The sequence below is a fragment of the Merops nubicus genome, unplaced genomic scaffold (assembly GCF_000691845.1).
Source record: "Merops nubicus isolate BGI_N331 unplaced genomic scaffold, ASM69184v1 scaffold10447, whole genome shotgun sequence".
In the NCBI taxonomy this organism is placed as follows: domain Eukaryota; kingdom Metazoa; phylum Chordata; class Aves; order Coraciiformes; family Meropidae; genus Merops; species Merops nubicus.
The window spans coordinates 12,332-31,512 of NW_008618326.1; the positions used below are offsets into that span (position 1 = coordinate 12,332).

Genomic DNA, 19,181 nt, shown 5'->3' on the forward strand with positions numbered 1-19,181 from the left:
GGGAAAGAGGTGGAAAAAATCAGGTCTGGGTGTGTGGGGAACAAGTGCTTTGCCATCTGGGAGGAGATGATCTTAACTGCTGCTGACCCTGCTTCCCCCTCCCGCCGACCAGGGACACGTTCTGGGCACTGACATCAAAGGAATCTTCAACTTGGTATCTGGAAAAAATTATTCACCGGGGTCAGGCAGCTACTGGAGAGTGAGAAATTGCAGCAGAGATGCACAGGGACTTCTTAAGGGGAAGGCCTGGCTGGCATTTCTGGAGGCTGGCCAGACCTCACAGATCCAGCACTGGCTTTTCCAGAGCCTGCCAGGACAGCAGGAACTTCCTCCAAGCAAAATGAAAGGCTGCAGGGCCGAGGCTATGGATTTGCTGAGGCACTCTGGAGGGAAATTTCAAAGGTGGAAAGGTTTTTTTTCCCCATCAGTAATTGGAGGTTAGCTTGAGATGATGAGCTGCCACCAGCCCTCCTTTGTCATATTATTTATTCTGGTATGACCCAAAGTCACAGATCAACTAGTGATTTACCAGTGTAACATCTTCAAAGGCCTATTGGCCTATTTCTATCATCTCTGGCTATGTTAAATGTTTCATCACCCCACTCCCTGCTTTTATTTAACAGCAGCAGCCTCTTTTTTTGTGTGTTCTATTTAGCAGCAGCAGTGGGAAATGCAGCGTTAAAGGCTCTGAAAAACAGCTAAGTGCTAAGGCAATCTGCTTTAAAATGAGGCTTTATCAAGTCATTACTCCACATCCTTGATTACCTTTGATGACAGGAGGTGTGTGGCTAATTTATGGCACGTTTGTCTTACTAGGAAAAGAGATCCAGCATCCCTGGCAGGGAAATTGGTGCCTCCAAAGAGGAGCTTTCTAGAAGAGTTCTGTCTGGGAGGGACAAACAGGCTAAAAATGAGATTTAAACAACAGGGTAACCAAGGATGTAGAGCTAATGAACCGACACTTAGCAAAACAATTAACACCGGGTTAAAACCTTCTGTAAACAGACACCAAAGCACAGCAGGTTGGGTGATCGATATCCTGAGCTGTCCCAGATAAGCCCATGTACCCTGTTTGTTAAGTACTCCTATTTTTCTTTAAACCAAGAGAATAAATAAACACTCTCAGCTCCCACCTCGATGGATTTACACCACCAGTTTTTCCTCCTGCTGCTTCCAGAGTCTTCCAAGTGGCTGGGGATCCTCAGTGCTGCCATCACTTCATCAGTGAGAGGTAGAGCTGCTCACTTCTGCAGCCCAGCATCTCTGCACTCCACCCCCCTCCTCCCCCCTTCCACGGCTGCAAAGTGGTAGCACTCACAAGTAAAAACTCCACGACTGAGTGCCAAGAAAGCCCAGGCAAATGAGAATTAAATGCACTTCCTCAGTAACTCCTTGTGTTGCCCTCAGAAGGAGCAAAGGCTACAAGGTTAATGTCTGGAGCAGTGGGCAACAACAGATATATTCAGCTCCATCCCCCGCAGAGACTTACCATGTGGGCAAACGATGTCTTCATTAAAATTTAACTCCTCTTCCTCCTCTCTCTTCTCTTCATTTGATTCATCTAATTAAAAAAAAAAAAAAAGGATTGCACAGAGTTCCTCTCCCAAGGAAAGGGAAAATCTTTGGGGGGAAAGGAGCGCGGTTGCCTTTCAAATTGCAGCAAAACCCTGAACCCAAGGGAGACTTTGGAAGGAAATTTGTTCTTCTCAAACGTCTTGGCCTCTGGGCGGGCAGGATTACAGCCCACAGGCCTGGTAGGAGTGCTTTGAAGTGCCTGGAGCACAAGCTGGTCCTTTGTGAGATTACAAAGGACACATTTGTTACGGCTCAAATACCCCAGGGGTTCAGTGCTCCCAAAGATTTAACCTAAACACAAGTCGAGGTAAGAGCACCGGGAGCAGAAACCTTCCTGGCAAAATATTAGTCCACTCTTTGCCTGAAGGATGCTGATGGAAACCAGATGTTGCCTGACAAACGAAGGGGAGCCTGCCAGGGGTCTGGGAAGCCCCATGTTAACATACAAATTACAGCAAAGAACCACAGACAGAAGCTCTGCCTCCCAACTGGAGCATCACAAGCACAGCCATGTGTTAGAGTCCCTAACGACCTGCCTAATGAGCAAGTTACTACTGGGAGTAACAACTTGTTGTGAAAACAAGACAGGAGGAGACCCTTTTCTCCACGGATGCTCCACCAGCAGCTGACAGATCTCACCAGGAGGACTGTGGAGTTCTGGAGCCTTCCAGCCCAAGCTCAATGCCTTTAGCCTGTCATCTCCACTTTCATCCAAACAGGCTTCTTGCCCTCACTTCTGAAACTAAAAGCTCAACAAGATAGCCAGTTCCCAAAGGTTTAAAGAGCAAAAGCCAAATAAAAAAAACCCTCATAGATTCATGATATGGGCATAGAAGAGAGTTCCATTCATGAGACCCTTTTTCTTAGGCTGTGTTTTCTCAGTGCTGCTTTCCCAGCTGCGGTTTCACCCGTAGACCTTCATCCCTTCCCCAAAGTAATTTTCCCTCTTTTTTTCCTCCCCTGTGTTTTCTCATTCAGATAAAAGCAGATTAAAAGATCATTACTGGGGCACTAATTTTACACAGCTTTGTAAAACGACTCATTACCTCATCATCTTCTCCAGGTATGAAGATTACCCAGCAGTTTTGAAGCTTATCAAATAAAAAGCTCGTTAAAACAAAGGAGGTTGTTGTTTTTTTTTTAATTTAATTCCTTATCCTTCCCTCCCTACTCATACAAGGGAAACAAATCAGCTCCAGAAACACCTGACGTGGCTTTTGTTAGGAGGTAGCAAGCAGAGCAGGTGGGTTTCCACAGCAGCAGTGGAGATTACCTTTGTTTTGAGCGTTTCCATTCATTTTCCCGTTGCTGTGCTCTGCATCTTCATCCTGCTCATTCAATTGCTCCAGAGCCATCTGACGCCAGCTCCTCAAGGATGTCTTCCCAACCCAAAATCCATCATTCCTGCAGGGAAAGAACAGTGTTGGCAACAGGAATCACGACTCCATCGTTCCCCTCTGGAGCCCGGGGAGTAAAATCTTTAGGAAATGAAGCTATTGAAGCATTTCTATAAAAAAAAAAAACACCTCTGACAAGGTTTGAAAGTGTTGGGAATGACATACCCTTTGACTGTCACCTTCAGCAGGTTGGTCACTGTTTTGTAGTCTTCATTTAGCTGGTTTTTCAAGCGCAGGATTCGACACCTTTCCACCACGCAGTCCTTGCAAAGTGCTTTGACTGAGATGGGGAAAAAAAAACCAAGAGAAATGCAATTTATGGCATGGGTGGCTGAGATCTGGCTGGTCTGAATGCCTCAGACAGGTATCCTGCCTCAGGACTGCATTTTTTCACAGGGAAATGAGGAGATCCCTGGGGTTACTGCCAGATCAGGCCACATTTGAAGCTTAAATAAGCGTAAAATGCTTCAGACGAGGTGCGATCTGTTCTGCCAGCTTCACAGCTCTGGTGTGAAACACAGTGAATCTGGTGGAACTACAGCTGCCAGCCAGGTCACACCAACACCAGGCCACGGGAGTCAAGGGCAGAATGGTTAAACAAATGAAAAGGAAAAAAAAAAAAACACCTCTATCATGGCACTTTGCCCATTAAACCCAGAAAAAAATAAAGAAAAATCCCTCCTGCAAAGCTACACTGGACTGCCAGGACTAGAAACCCTACAGCTGGGCAGATATTTTCATCTGGGAAGTAAGCTGGAGAAGGCAGCACATCCAATCCATCCCTCCCAGCCATACTCAACAAGAAAACCCCGTGGGCAATCTTCCAGTTGACTAGTAGAGCTTGACCTGTTTCTTTTTTTTTTTCCATTTGTTTCTTTTTTTCCCCCCCCTACAAAGGCTGCCTGCGTCACAGCCATTTCTGCTGGCTGTGTTTCTTCCCTATAAGCTCCTAGTAGGAGCTGAGCTAATTTGGTCTCAGTGGGAGTTATCAAGCTCCTTTCTAAAAGAAAAGAAGCCTGGGGCTCGATTAAGGGATGCCCAAAGACTGCAGGGGCTGACCCCAAAAATCAAAGCGCGTGACGGACGTGCGTGCAACACAAGCACACAGGCTGACAGGTCCGTGCTGCCCACAGTAAAAGGCAGCTCGGGGTGGGCTACAGAAGGACAGTCAAAGATTTTCTTGGCCCCGTGCTGCTCTGGAGTGCAAGGCTGCTGGCAAGAGGCAGCACAGATCCACACGCTCCACAAAACCCTGCCCACGCGGGAGCTGGAGGTGCTGCAGGCACAGAAAACCATTTTCAAGAGTCTAAGGGGTTGCATGTGCAATTTTTGTTGTTTATTAGAAATCAATCAAGTAAAACCTTCCCCGTGTTATGTTTTCTAACTTGGGCACGCTGTTGCTTTCTCAGGAATCCCTCCACACACAGCTCTTCCTAGAGAGAGAGAGCAGCACTCGGGCAGGGAACACGCCCTGCAGCCAGACTAAGCGTGCAGGAATAATTAAGAGATATTAAAAATAATCACCCAGAAATAACAGAGCTGCACAAAAGCTACGTGCAGAAAATGTTATGATGGTAACAGACAGCTCAGAACAGGGCTGGGATCAGCACAAGGCTCTAAACCACACCAACACCTGAGTGGGAGAGGGCATTTTCCAGCCTGACACGTTACCATTGAGCCGGGGGCCTCCTCCGTATCTCCTGTAGAAGAAGTCAGCCACGTACTCTGATATCCTCTTCATGATGGGTATTTTATCTGGGTGGAGCTTGCCGTGGGAGCACAGGCAGGCTGTGTTATCAATAGGTTTTGGAGGAGTGGATTCATCCAACCACTTCTGCAGCCATTCGAGAGAGATGAAGTCGTAGGGAGAACCTGGGAAGGGGGGAAGAACACCAAGAGAAACAAGCCCGTGCGTGTCAGCTGAAATACCAGCAGATGGTAGTTCCTAATTGCTCTGAGATGCAACAGTACTTTGAAAAATTAACAAGCTATTGCTGTTGATGAAATCTGGGTGGTACAAGTTTTCAAACATCTGACAGAGCTTCTCCCATCCCATGCTCATCTCTGTCCTGTGGATTTAGAAGACAGGAGCTAGATGGAATTAAAGAGGTGCAACAAGTGGTCATTTTAAATTCAAACAATTGATAAGAGAGCTCTCCAAGCAAGAGTGCTTCCAGACTGCCAAACCTTTCCTGAAGAGTCACAGAGGAAAGGGGGAAGTCTTCCCATCAAGGGATGGATAGAATTTTAAATTATATTGCATTAAAGGATCTTTCTCTGAGTGAACTCAAACTGAAACATAAAAAAGCAACGGCAGCAAAGAGATGAGGTCAGGGTTCAGCCCATCCCTTCAGCATCCAGAATTTCAGTGTTAATCCTGGGCTGAATTTTCAGTGGATTCTGCCAGCTCTGGGTGAGAAACACACTTAAAAGTGCGAATGGAAACTTGCTCAAATTTTTTCAGCACGAGTGTGGTTTTTTTGGACACAGAGCAGCAGGCTCACCCTTGTTTGCTACAGGAGAAACACCTCACACAGAGCCAAGGTTCAGGGAGGGGGTCAGCGTCTGTCTGAGCAGTGAAATAGCTTTGGGTGAACCCCCAGTATCTTGACACTGAGACCCAGTATTGATTGAGGACTTAAGAGAGGATTGAGGAGTTCAGAGGAAATTAAACCCCTTCTGCTGATGCCAGGGGAGCTCCGAGACCGAGGGGAAATGGAGCCCTTAGTCACATTTATCAAACGAATGAAAATCTTTAATGCTTCATGCACAGAAGCAGCAGAGAAGCTACAGGAAAATACTTTGTCTTCTTTGTGAAGCTGGGCTTCAAACCCTCTCCTCCTCTGTAGCAGAAATCAGCAGCTTTCTCATCTTACGCAACGCTGTCCGAGATACACAGCCGTGACCTCCAGAGAATTGCAATGCTGTCAGAAAGGGTTTGCTAGTTTGGGATGAAAGCTGCCTCCCCCAGAAAGTACGTTTTTCTGGGGCAGGCTACACAAAGCTGGCAGAAAAACATGTCTGCACAGCTGCAGAGAGAGTTCCCGAGCTCCTGTGGGACTGGACCAGGAGCGGCTCTGGGATATTGCTGCCTCCAAGCTGCTGCGCCCAGGAGGAGGCAGTGGGTGCTCCCAGGGCAACGATTTGGATCATGCCATCCTCATACTGGGGCAGAGGAGTGTTACAGAGGGGTTGGAGCGTGGCCAGAGGAGGGAAACAAAGCTGGGGAAGGGTCTAGAGCCCAAGTGTGTTGAGGAGCAGCTGAGGGAGCTGGGGGTGCTGAGCCTGGAGCAAAGGAGGCTCAGGGGAGACCTTCTGGCTCTCCACAGCTCCTGACAGGAGGCTGTAGCCAGGGGGGGGTCGGGCTCTGCTCCCAAGGAAGGAGCAACAGGACAAGAGGAAATGGCCTCAAGTTGAGCCAGGGGAGGTTGAGGTTGGACCTGAGGAGAAATGTCTTCCCCACAAGGTTCATCCAGGGCTGTGCCAGGCTGCCCAGGGCAGTGGTGGAGTCCCCACCCCTGGAGGGGTTTAAAAGCCATGGAGATGTGGTGCTGAGGGACACGGGTTAATGGGAACCTTGCAGTGCTTGATTAATAGTTGGATTTCATTATCTTAAAGGTCTCTTCCATCCAAAACAATTCTATGACTGTACAATTCTACTTGCACCTGCAAAAAAAATCCTTTTGAGATTTATTCCTCTGTCGTGGTAGAAATGTCAGGAACAAACCAAGGGGGAGAGAAAACACACCGGAGTTGTGCTCGCTGCTCCTTTTCAAGAGTGACTCAGGGCAGATTCATACCTCCACCCCAACTCTGAATTAACTCTGACATTTTAACACTGCTCAGACTTGTGGGGACTCAGCAAGATGAGCTGAGACACCCTCCTGGGCACCAGTTAAGCTCCTGTTGTCTGTAAACCCGGGTTGATAAATTGAGGAGGCAGACCCTGATGGGAGCCCAGGAGTTTGCAGTTCAGCTACTTGAGTTTCACTGCTGGTTCTGAGCATCAAGCAACAAATCTTAAAAGCTAAACATCGATTTGTCTAACAGGCTGCACAATTAAACACATTTTTAAATCTTTAATTACAAATTGCCTGGAGTTTTTAGGAGATGCACATAGCAGGGAGAAATTCCTCATGCTGGATAAAAAAAGCAAGTTCCCCTACAGTTGTTGTGAGGAAGATGGGAGAGAAAAACAAGGCAAGGAATAAAAATCCTTGTGCTCAGACATGCTGCAAGACACAAGGAAAGGATTAACCCCAGTCACTCATCAGGTGGACTAGGAGGCTTTGAAGCCCTGGCAGGGATGAATCAAATAATTTTCTGCTGGAGGTCAGGTGTTGTCATATCCTGTTACCTGATGACAAATTTGGATAAGCAGCTCCCAAACTTGCCCCAAATTGGCAATTTGAGACTGGCCAGTTCTGCTACTAAGGGCTGCTACTAATGAGAGGAGCTGCTCACTGGGCAGAGGAAAACAGTCACCACATGTGGAAGGAGAGGAGACTGATAGGGAAGGAGCAGGAGGGAATTAGCCATGATGGAGGCCATGAGAATGAGCAAAAAATAGGAGAAAAATAGGTTAAAGCAGACAAAGGGAGTGAAAGCAACTCCTAAGCATGCACACAGCACCAACAGACAGCGACCGCTCTCCTCTTGGAGAGGGCAAAGAGCTCAGGCCACAGAATCCAGTGGTGGGTTAGTTACAAAACACAACTAATCTTAACAGTCTACAAGAAAATACTACCACAACGTCTTACAGACCAGCTTCAGCAGGTAACCTTTTGTAGAGCTCCTTCACCTCCTCGTGTTTGATCTTGCCTCTGGCCACACTCTGCTTGCGCATCTCGGCCATCTCGTTGCACCACTCCTCGAACTTGCAGTTATCGCGCTCGACCAGCTCCTGCAGAAAAGCTGTTGGGAAAGAAGGAAAAACATTCATTTCAAGGAGAAGAAAAAAAAGCCAATTATGTTCATTATCCCTGTCATCAGTGATCTGGGGATAACAACCCTAAAAATTCCCCTGTGCAGCCGTCGGCACATGAGGTCTCGCTGAATGCCAAGTGCAGACGTTGCTCTCTCTGATACTGGTGGTTGTAGATGGTTAAATGCAACTGGACTGTGTAACACAAGAAAATAATTTACTCAGGGTTGGTTGCTGCAAGGAGAGAGCCCTCTGCTTGCTCACAAGCCTGTGCTGAGAGCTGGCAGTGCTGCCAAGTGCAGCAGGGTTTGGCGAGGAGCTGCAGAGCTTTGCTGCCCGCTTCAATCCCTCCCTGCTAGTCCTCTTGCTCCAGCCATTTCTCTGCCTCCTGCCGAGAGCAGCTCCTCTGTGCTGCCAGCATTCCCAAGGGATAAGGGACAGCTTTTCACCCTATGGATACACCTGAAAGCCTGTCCTGGCCAAAGGTGAAAAGCCCTTGGGAGACGGGAGATAAGCTGGGACACATCCCGAAGGAAAGGTGAAAGAAACGGGGAATTTTTGCCGTTGCTGATGGAAAAATAACAAACAAACCAAACCTCAAACAGGGGGAAAAAAAGAAGATAACACATTTCCCTCGCAGGGCTGGTGTAAGGCAGAGGGGAAATGCCACTTATCTGCAGCCTCTTCCTATTTAGAAAAGCTAAAACATTTCCAGAAAGGTTAATGCTCGTGTGGCCAGAGCGCACGACACCCACCTTGGGAGAATATACAGTATTAAAAACCAACCAGCTTGACCTCCTTGAGGTCAGAGCCAAGTCATGTCTCTCCACTGTCCCGGAAAAGCCGCTTTTAACGGCATCAAAGCAAAATGCCTCAAATTTACAGTTGCATGAAACCACCCCGCAACCGCACGGCTCGACTGCTGCCCTTCGCTCCCTGTTCCCTGGCAGGCTTCCACGGGAAACAAAGGCAACCGTGGGGCCACGCAGGAATTTGGAGCTGGGTGGAGAGGTTTTGGCCGACTTATTGTTTCGGGCAGAGGGATAGGAGGAAAAGGAGCACAAGAAAGCTCAGGAAACAGATTGGAAGCGCAGATCCGAGGCAGGAATCCGCACCGAGTCCCAAAGCTGGGTGGCTCCGAGGGGGGTTTTAGCAGTGGTGGGGCTGGAAAAGGTTTGATGCTGTTATTTGCTGAGGGAAAAGCTGTTTGATTTATCCCCTCCACACCCAGACCACCTGTAAGAAGTCCGAAGGGGACCCGTGACCATCCCTGTCTTGCAGAAGAGTGGAACCCACCTCCACCTCCATCAGCACCAGGGGGGTAATGAACACCTCTCAGCGAGCAGCACGCACATGCAAAGCACCACTCAATCCACAGCCCAAACCCAGAGGGATTTCTGCCACCCCCAGTAATTCTAAAGCAAGGCACGACCGTGCTCGTACAGAACCCCTGTGAGGGGCTCCCATCCTCCTTTTCACGCCGTTTCTTCTCAATAATGCAAAGATTAAACCCTCGCAGGAGAAACCTGACATCTGTCAGGATTGTTCACCTCCAGCACAGAGCGTGCTCTGCGGGTGACATTTACCCACGCTGTTCTCCTCTGGCAGCCTCGGCGGCTCCAGCTGGATCCTGGCTCTGGATCCCAATACCACACACGGCTCCCAGGGGGATCATCTCCTCCTAACCCTGACCCGCTGGCAGAGAATCGTTTGGGTTGGAAAACACCTTGAAGATGATCAAGTCTAACGGCTCCCCCAGCACTGCCAGGGCACCACTGAGCCGTGTCCCTCAGCACCACATCTCCATGGCTTTTAAACCCCTCCAGGGGTGGGGACTCCACCACTGCCCTGGGCAGCCTGGCACAGCCCTGGGCAACCCTCAAGAGGAAGAAATTGTTCCTCAGGGCCAACCTCAGCTTCCCCTGGGGCAACTTGAGGCCTTCTCCTCTTGCCCTGTTCCTTGTTCCTTGGGAGCAGAGCCTGACCCCCACCTGGCTTCAGGCTCCTGTCAGGAGCTATGCAGAGCCAGAAGGTCTCCCCTGAGCCTCCTTTGCTCCAGGCTCAGCACCCCGAGGTCCTTCAGCTGCTCCTCATAAGTCACATTCCCCAGACCCTTCCCCAGCTTCATTGCCCTTCTCTGGCCATGCTCCAGCCCCTGAATGTTGCTCACAGAGTGAGGAACCCAAAACTGAACCCAGGGTTTAAGATCTGGCCTCCCAGTGCTGCCAAGTTGAGCGGGATGATCCTTGCCTAGTCCTGCTGGCCACACTGCTTCTGTCTCTATCTAGACTAGCAAGTTCTGAGCAGGCAGAGGGGTGGGATCATCAGGTGAATATTATTTAAGGGCTCATGAACGCCAGTCTCAAAAGGGGCTCTGAGCAAAACCCCGACTGCTGGCCCACCTGATGCATCAGCAGCTTCAAGAGGAGGAGGCCAAGAGAGTCAAGGAGCCACAGCTCACCTACCTGGTACCTCGATGGTCAGTGACTTCTCCCTGCTCTGCAGCCTGTACACCAGCATGTAGGCGTTGCGGGAGCAGTGAGTCCCCTTCCCACACTTGGGCTTGCGAGTCTGGGACTTCGAGGGTTCTGCTGTGGTGCAGAAGGTAAAACATCATCAACACAGGAGCTCACTTAGCACCTCCCTGTCGACGGGACGAGTTTGCCACCTAGCTGGCTTCCCTCTCCCCTCTCAGCTCTGCCAGGCTGCTTTTTGCCAAGCGTTGGGCTTGGCACGAGTCAAAATTGTATCCCAAAGCAAGACCCAAATCCCTCCAGCGTTTCTGAAAGCAGGGAAATTCAAAGGGACTAAAATTAGGAGCCTGTTCTGAACCACCCTTCTACAAGAGCCTTTCTTCTCCCCTCAGTTAAACCTCACTGAGCCAAAAGCAGCTCTTCCAAAACCATCCTTTCTCCCCGCTGCCTCTTCTTCTGGTGCCCTGACACCAAAGAAAGGAGTCAAACTCTCAGGGAAGAAAAACTTATTTACAGGTGACTGTGTACGTGGAAATACACACTCCCAGCAAAGCTTTTTGGGAACGAAGAGCCACGGAAATGGTCATTTCAGAGCAGCTGGTGGGGTGACATGAACTCGTGTTGCAAGAGTCGCCGTTTCCAGACACGCTGCCAGGCAAGACAAAACACTCTCTACAGCTGCAGCTTCAAAAAGCAACCCTTTTTTTTTTTTTTCTCCTTTAAAAAAAAATAAACCAGCTCTCCACAGGTCAAACTCTAAACAGAACATTGAAATATTAACAAAACGTCTGTCTTTCCCAAATGCTGGAATATTTCACATGCCTTTCCCACTGCACCATCCAGGGGACTTCCTCGACCCTCTTTATTTGCATTTTCTGCAAATATTTTCTAAATTGTTCCCATCTGCACGCCCAGGCCTCAGGACTCTCCCTGCAGCAGACCTCTCTGCTTTATGTTACCAACCTTCTCCTGCTGTCTCACGTTTGTAACAAAGGAGAGCCTCAATTTTGCTTGGAGTGAGCAAATAATAGCAACATGGGATAAAAATATTAAGGCTCCCTACCTCCAGAGCCTTCTAACCACGCTTCACTTGTGTTCTTCAAGCAGCCTTGTAGCTTAGTAAGCATATTTACTTGCAGTTCAGAGTAAAACTTTACAAGATTGAGGCTGCAGTGGTTTATTTGCATCTGATTTTGCTCCGTTGGGTAATTCAGGAGGTTAAAACCAAGGGCTGAGAAGCTCTTGTTTTCTTTTGGAGCTTATTTTTCCTCTCTCGCACCACTAGATGTCTAACCAGCTTCACGATGGGGTTGGAAGCACGTGGTAGGGAAACATTAACAGGATGATGAAGCTGCTCTGGCAGCAGGCAGCGTTTATGTACGTGGTGATGAAATGCAAGAAGGTGTTTACCAGCAAGAGAGCTGAAAATAAAGCGGCGTCACACAGATGTGTGCATGGAAGGAAAGAGGAGAGAGAGGCCAAAGCCCCAGGCTCAGGCCAATGCAGCTTTACAACAAACTAAGGGAGCAAATATATCTGAGGGTGTCTTTTTGTTCAGCTGTTATTTAAGGATAAAGAAGGGGCACGTTTCGTGAAGCCTAACTGCAGCAAAGCATGAGCGTCCTGGTGGGCCAGTGTTTCTGGGAATGGATTGCTTGTGCTCTAAATAGATATATAAATATATATAAATTTCACTTATGAGGTGAAAATTCTGGCATTGAATTCCCCATTTCTGATCCTGCAAAGCATCCTGTGCTCATGAACACTGAGCAGCTGCCAATCTGAGCGCCCAAATCACCCGGTTAATGCTGAACTACTCCTGTATCTCCACTGCAGACTAAAAAAAACCCCAGGTCCAGCCTCAGCCTGAGATCTACGAGATATCAGGACCCTGCTGCATCCAGGGAGCACGGTTATCTGCAGCAGCCCTGGCACAAGATGAGCTCACAAGAGTAGAACAGAAAAGCACAAAGGAGAAGTAAAAAAAAGCGTGAAGTAATTTGGCTTCCAAGCTGTTATTTGGATGAAGAATTTTTTTACAGACTCTTCACTGCCTCCAAGTAAAACACCTCAGTGGAAATAAAAACATAACGTGTTAAGGAAACTGAAAGTAATTGTGTTATCTGCTCCTCAGCCTCCTCTTGCACGGCAGCCAAGGAAGCAGCAGCTTGCCTGGTTGATCCCGATAGGCAAATGCTGCCCGAGTTATCAGCGTCTTATCTGCCACATGGCACCCCAGGAAATACTAGAGGAATCAATCATGAAGTGTGTGTAAAACCTCAGAGGGGGCTGAATCCAAGAAAATCAGGCTGCAATTAACAGAGCTGCCACTCCACACGTCACTCCTGAGATGCAACAGCACGTAGGAGCGCTTTTAAGAGGCCTCCACGTATCCAGCCTTCATGTTTTTGGTGAAAAAAAAGAGTTATTTTAAAAAGGGCACTCACAACTTAAAGGTTTTACCTAGATCTTCCTCAATCCCCAACTGCAGTTTCTTCCCCTCCATCTTTTCTATGTCTTCGTCGTTGAACTTGTACCACTCTCCTGTCTGGGGGTCCTTGACGTGGGCGATGTAGTGCCCGGAGTAGGCGCTCACGCCCCGGTGGATGAGCACAGCACTCAGCTCGTACACGTACACGCCGTCTGGAAGGGAAGCACCAGTTACACCAGGCTGGGGGGGAAACAGGACTCAGCTTTCCCTCCCTGGCACTCAATCCTTCCACAAGGACAAAGATTTGCAGCTCTCCGAGACCTCGATTCCGCAAGGTGCTTAGTGAGGCGTGGGGTTTTTTTTGCTTTAAACAATTTTCCATCTAAAAGGGGATGTGGGGAGAAGATCCCTCGCCTGGAGAGGGGCAGTGGGTGAAGTTAACAAGGCACAGAGTGCACAAAACTCACTTTTCTGTTCCATAAAAGGCTCCATGTCAAGCAGCTCGGAGAAGCCAATGTAGGTGTTGAGCTTTTTCTTGTGGCCGGTTTGCCTGTGCGGGGACAAAGCTTCACTTCAGGGGACAGCAGGAACAGTTCAGACCTCAAAATGACTCCCCTGGAAACCCACTGAGCAGCCCCGGAGGGGCTCACGCACGTGCTCAACCCTCAATCTCTCCAATTAACACAGGAAGAGCAGAGATGCCTTCCCAGGGTCCCTGCTCCGGCGAGAGGTTTACCTGTCAAACACGAAGCGCATCAGCTGCAGGTTGAGCGTGCAGGGAAGACTGAGCAGCCTGATCTTCCTCGTGGCATTCTGCTTACTCTGACAAGTTTCACAAAAATAACGATTGTCCCCTTCTAATTTTTCTTCCTGAGCAGGGAGGGGAGGCAGAAAGAAAGGTCTTGAGGTTACCACTGAAAATCCGACCAGTCTGAGCTACCCAACCACTGGAGACTGAAGAGTAGGGAGGTGATTTTAACCATCTAAGGCTCCCCCCAGCTGCTTTCCAAAATAAACTCTGGGTTAAAATGCTAATAAATGTGCTTTAAATCTCTCTGTAAGGAGAATTTTTCCCCTATTTTTCCTTCTCAGGTCACTTACAAGACTGTCAAGTTTGCTCCCTGCTTGGATGAGTTGGTTTATACCAACAAGAACTAAAGAATAAACAAAATTAAATCATCCTTTTACAAACTTGTATGGACCAAGTTACTGTAAAGCCACATTTTAGCCTGGAAACCACAATCCTCTTGTGCTCAACCACACAAACATCCCCACATAAGAGTCATCGCCAGCACCTAAGTAGATCCAACAGCAGGATTAGGCAGGAGGAGAACTCCAACCACCCTAAAGCAGGTCAGCAGGTTGTTTCCTTTGAAGGAGGAGCAGACAAAACTCCAACTTCATCATTTCAGGGTTTTAATTCACGGGCACAAACCAGTCTTTTTTTCATAGCACACCTTCTGCAAGCAGAGCAACCGGTTTGCTGAGGGCCTCAGAGAAGCTGCTGCCTGACAGCTCAGGTGCAGAGTCACGTTTTGGGTGAGTTCTGGCCTAAATATTTGTACTTGGATCCACACCTTGAGCCCTTCATGCACCGGATCTGAACTTAAGATCTAGGCAAATTTTCAAGTGGAAATAAAAGCACTTGCAGCTGTTCCCACAGCTATTCCTGGCCCTCCCCAGTATTCCTGAGAGCATGTTTCAGAGCGGGGAATGTCTCCTGTTGCCACACAGATGAGCACTGATATGGGAAACATAAAAAGCACCATTCTCCCGGTGCTGTCCACAACAAAGCACACAGGGGCTTTTTAGCAGGCTTTGGGGAATTTTCCTCAGCTTTGCTGGGAAAGTATTTTAACTAAACATGGGGCTTTTAAGTGCTTTTTAAAGCCAAAACTTGTGCCTGTGCCACGCTCTGGTCAGGAGCTGCCCCTTGATTGAACCCTCTTTTTCTGTGTCTGCAGAAATAAATATTCTCAGTGGATTCATCATCAGTCGCTTCCCTCTGATACCAACCTTGAAGGTTGTTGATTGAAGGAAGGAATTAAAAAAAAAATCTTGCTAAGAATAGCAGGACCCAAAGACCAATGAGCTCCTACCTTAAGAAATTCTGTTATACAGTCTGTCAGCTGCTTGTGCCCTTGGATGTTCAACTCCAGCTCGTAGAATTTAGACATGAGTTTGGACTCCCTGCCACACTGGTTGCAGCTAGGATTAAAAGAAAAAAACAAACAAGGCAAAACCACGTGAGGACACTGCACTGGTTGATGTGTCTGAGCTCCCTCAGTAAAACAGTCCTTGAGCTATAAAACCCAGAGAAAAAGTTAAGTCAGAATTAATGCGGTTCAAACCTCTCCACAAGTGAAAAGTCTGCAAGAAAGGGAATAGCATCTACCAGGAAAAACAGGAGTGCCTGCTCACAACCCTCACACACCAGTTTATATCATTTTTGAGGTGAAATGCACAGCTCTGAGAACACAGGGAGGAAAACACAACACCTGAATACACTATTTTCTGGCTGGAGGACCTGATATTCCATTAACTCGCAGGTTGAAGTGGAAAATTTTCACTAAAGGATTAAAAGCAGCTGGTGCACTGCAGCACCATCAGAAAGAGGAAACCTAAAAGCTAAAAAACCTCTTACAAAACATTTTGGCAGAAGCTTACCTGCTGTTCCTGTTGTTCGGAGGGATCTTCCCCCTCCTCCAACTCTTCTGAAACGTTTAAATATTTACTCAAAGGTTCTTCCCAAAGACCAAATACTTACACTGTGACATAGGCATACTCTCCACAGAATTGCTTTTGCACTATGTTTCGAACATCAGGGTTTTTTTGTTTGGATAAAGTATCTTCCAGCAGCGACATGAACAGCTTTGAAAACTCCTGGGCATCCTACAAGAGAAAGCAGAGTCCGTGAACAGCACCACACAAAGCCCAATCAAAACCTTCTCGTTAATTTACTCCAAATTACCCTGAGCTCTACACACGGGGCTGTGCGGAGGCTCCGTGCACTGAATAGGAAAAAAGACCACTTGGAAGAACTAAAGAAAAAGAGGAATTTGCCTAAAAGGAGCGTGAGGCCCCCTGGTGTGAGTGAACCTGGCTCCCAGCCAGCCGCGCCGGGTGGTTTGACTTCTGCCCCGTTCCTCACAGGGCTCTGGAAGGGGAAAAAAAAAAACACTCCTGCAGAGCCTTCTCTCCCATTAATGCTCTTTTTCAAAGCTCAGCACACAGTACAAGCTGCCCCAGCTTGCACTGTAGGTAAGAAGGAAAAGTAAAACACTCTAAAAATGAGAGGCTGCCCTGTGGGTTGCTGCTGTCCTGTGAGGCTCGGAGCTTCCCCACACCCATCTCGGGGCCTTCCTCTCCCACCCCAGCTCTCCTTTGCTCTGCTCTGTTCCAAAAACAAACAGGCTTTGGCCTCTCCCTGCTGTCCCTCGGTGTGGCTGGTCAGCAGTGACCACCTCCTTCCCTTCCTGAGGAAACACAGCCTGTGCTCCAGCTCTCCCTCCAGCGATCGCCCTCCTCTTCCTTCTCCAAGTCTATTTTCAAGCTGTGCCTTTCTCCTGAGCCCTGTTTGTCTTCAGCGAGAGCCCCACGGGACCCATCTGCAGTGACTACCCCTCTGTACTCACGCTTTCTCTGCCCCACATGCTTGTGCTAAACCTTCAGTGGCTCCTGGTAACGCAACCAAATGTCTTCTTGCCCTCCAAGAGCCCCATAACCCCTGCTAAACCACCCATCTGGGAGAAGCAGCCCATAAAGCACCTCTGAAAGGACCCTCAAGAGCGTTAATTAGGTGCTAACAACACTCCTTGTTCCCATTTTATCACTCCCTGGGCTCCTCCTGCTTTCCCTGGAGCTACTTCTGACCTCTCCAGTCTCTTCCTTGGGCTCCTCCTGACCTTCAACACCAACATGAAGGGCCCGAAGGGCTGCTTTCCTATTTCTTTTTGTACCGAGCAGCAAACACCGCCTCAGAGATACAAAAACAGCATCAAAAGGCGGTTCCACACCACTTTAAAGAAGGTAATTACTCCAGCTTACCTGCTGCTGCCCCGTGTCCAAGCCCAGGGCTTTGACGAAGCCGGAGGGATCGATGTATCGCCTCTTGCTGTTCTGCAGCAGGGCGAACAAGTACTGCAGGTGTTCACAAATGGTCTGAGGCTCATAGTCTGTCAAAAAACCAACACACTGCCCGAGTTACAGCAAGGAACTCAAGGCAGGAGAGAACTGTCCCGAGTAATTCGCTTGTTCTTTCCTCACACAGGTAAAATTTAACCGTTAGAAAGGATGAGGGGTTCAAAGCTGGTTTAAATTATCACGAGAATAAACGTATCTGTGATGGCAGCCAAGTCCCAGCCCAGGCAAATATCAGAACATTTAGGTTGGAAAAGACCCTTAAGAGCACAGAGTCCCAGTGTTAAAGTCCTGCAGGGCCTCGCGCGAGCTGCGAGTGAAGGATTTACACAGACTGCGCCCATGGCCCCGTGGCAACAGCTTCTTTTTCACCTTCAGCAGTGAAATGTCATTTGAAAACACCACAAACACAGCAGCAGAAGGCATCAGGTGCTGCCCTGACCCAGGAGACACCTACAGCTCCACACCACACACAAAGGGACATCACCCGAGGTCCTCCTGTCCGTGGTGTGGGCGGACTGGGAGCCTCATTTCATAGAATCATAGAATCCTTTAGGTTGGAAGGGCCCTCCAAGATCATCAAGTCCAACCATTGAGCCATTAGGGCTCTAAAGTCCTCTGCTAAAACAGATCAGAATCTGTCAGGGTTGGAAGGGACCACAAGGATCCCCCAGTTCCAGCCCCTCTGCCATGAGCAGGGACACCTCCCACTAGATCAGGCTGCCCAGAGCCTCCTCCAGCCTGGCCTTAAAGACCCCCAGGGATGGGGCCTCAACCCCCTCCCTGGGCAACCCATTCCAGGGTCTCACCACTCTCCTGGGGAAGAACTTCTTCCTCACATCCAGCCTGAATCTGCCCACTGCCAGCTTTGCCCCATTCCCCCCAGTCCTGTTGTTACTTGAGATCCTAAAAAGTCCCTCCCCAGCTTTCTTTGCACCAGGGATTTAAATTCTCACCCTCCACAGGAGGAGGGCAGCTCCATGGTAACACAGATCAGCCCCAAACCAGCTGCTTCCCCCAGCACTAAGCTGGGAACAAGTTCAGGAAGCAGCTCAGCAAGAAATAAACCAAAATTGGATTTTTCAGTTGAAGATCACTCCAAATTAACTCAGAGAAACGTCAGTTCATCCCCAAAACAACAGCATGGAGACTAGGTGAGCTGTCGTAGCTTCACCCATCGCCTCTCCTGACAAATGTTGTCCTAAGGGTGATGCCAGCATGTAAAATTTTAAGTGAAAACGAGCAAAAGCCCCCTCATTGACATCTTCCACCCACCTTTGTCTTTCAGGATGCCCTCTCTGGCCGCATACTCGCTGGGACACAAGTAGAGGGCTTGTCGGAGCTCCAGGTTGAGAAACCACATCTGCAGGAAGGTGTTCACGTAGCAAGTGGCTCCCAGGTTGGTTAAGCCCACGAAGGCATTCTGGCAGGAGAGAGAAAGCAACAGGCCTCACTTAGCACTGCCAAACTCCCTGGCTGTGGGAGGTGTCAGCTCCTCTTGTTCCCCCACGGACTGGGAAGGGCACAGGGTGGGTTTTTTGGGGAGAGGGAAAAGTGTGCTACCTTCTTCCTGCGCTCACAGTTGGGGTCGTCGATGTTGTGGAAGCTGTTCTCATCTATCTCACCCAGCCAGACGTGCTCCCCGATGCCCACCAGGCAGTTGGGGTTCCCCCGGCAGTTCCTCCTGTGGAACCAACTGTCACCCTCCCAGAAGGGTCACCGGTGCCCCTTGAGGGGCAGGGACAACAACAGGGACCCCAGAATGTTGATTAGAGTGAACAGGGTGGGACACGGGTTCCCACAGAATGGTGGCTATGGACAAAGAGTTGGAGAACTATAGGAAGGAAAAACAGAGGGACCCCAGGGATGAGTACAGGGCTTGGGGAAAGTCCCCTACAGCTGGTGAGTCAGGCAGGGAGAGGAGTCCCCAAAACTCTAGGGGTGTGTCCTAAAATGCTGAACAACCAGAGAGGGAAGAGGGGTCCCCCACAACCCCAGGGGAGTCCCCTATACGTGAGAAACCAGCCAAGGAGAGGGATGCCCCACACCCCCAGGAGGTCCTGCATGAGGAGCAGGCAGAGAGAGGGCCCCAGAAAAGGGACCATGGAAGGGTCCCAGTCAACACTGAGGGGCTCAGAAGGCGTAGGGTGCTTCCCAGCCTCACGGGAGGGAGGAGGAACGGGCGGTCTCCCCATCCCCGGGGGGGTGAAGGGCCCAGAGAGAGGAGCAGAGAAGCCCCC

At 49.2% G+C, this 19,181-nt stretch overlaps 1 protein-coding gene across 1 annotated transcript in view; it reads right to left on the reverse strand.

The window, feature by feature from the left end:
* USP48 (ubiquitin specific peptidase 48) overlaps positions 1-18,625 on the reverse strand; it is a gene marked incomplete at its 5' end in the record, with an annotated part of 29,569 nt that extends 10,944 nt beyond the window's left edge. The window contains 14 exons of the mRNA XM_008943401.1: positions 1,490-1,561; positions 2,849-2,979; positions 3,138-3,252; positions 4,644-4,844; positions 7,737-7,886; positions 10,362-10,487; positions 12,834-13,013; positions 13,269-13,351; positions 13,538-13,671; positions 14,901-15,009; positions 15,569-15,693; positions 16,849-16,976; positions 18,217-18,364; positions 18,505-18,625. Of these exons, the coding sequence (XP_008941649.1) occupies positions 1,490-1,561; positions 2,849-2,979; positions 3,138-3,252; positions 4,644-4,844; positions 7,737-7,886; positions 10,362-10,487; positions 12,834-13,013; positions 13,269-13,351; positions 13,538-13,671; positions 14,901-15,009; positions 15,569-15,693; positions 16,849-16,976; positions 18,217-18,364; positions 18,505-18,625 (1,823 nt within the window). The remainder of the gene's footprint in view (positions 1-1,489; positions 1,562-2,848; positions 2,980-3,137; positions 3,253-4,643; positions 4,845-7,736; positions 7,887-10,361; positions 10,488-12,833; positions 13,014-13,268; positions 13,352-13,537; positions 13,672-14,900; positions 15,010-15,568; positions 15,694-16,848; positions 16,977-18,216; positions 18,365-18,504) is intronic.
* Positions 18,626-19,181: the final 556 nt, after the last annotated feature.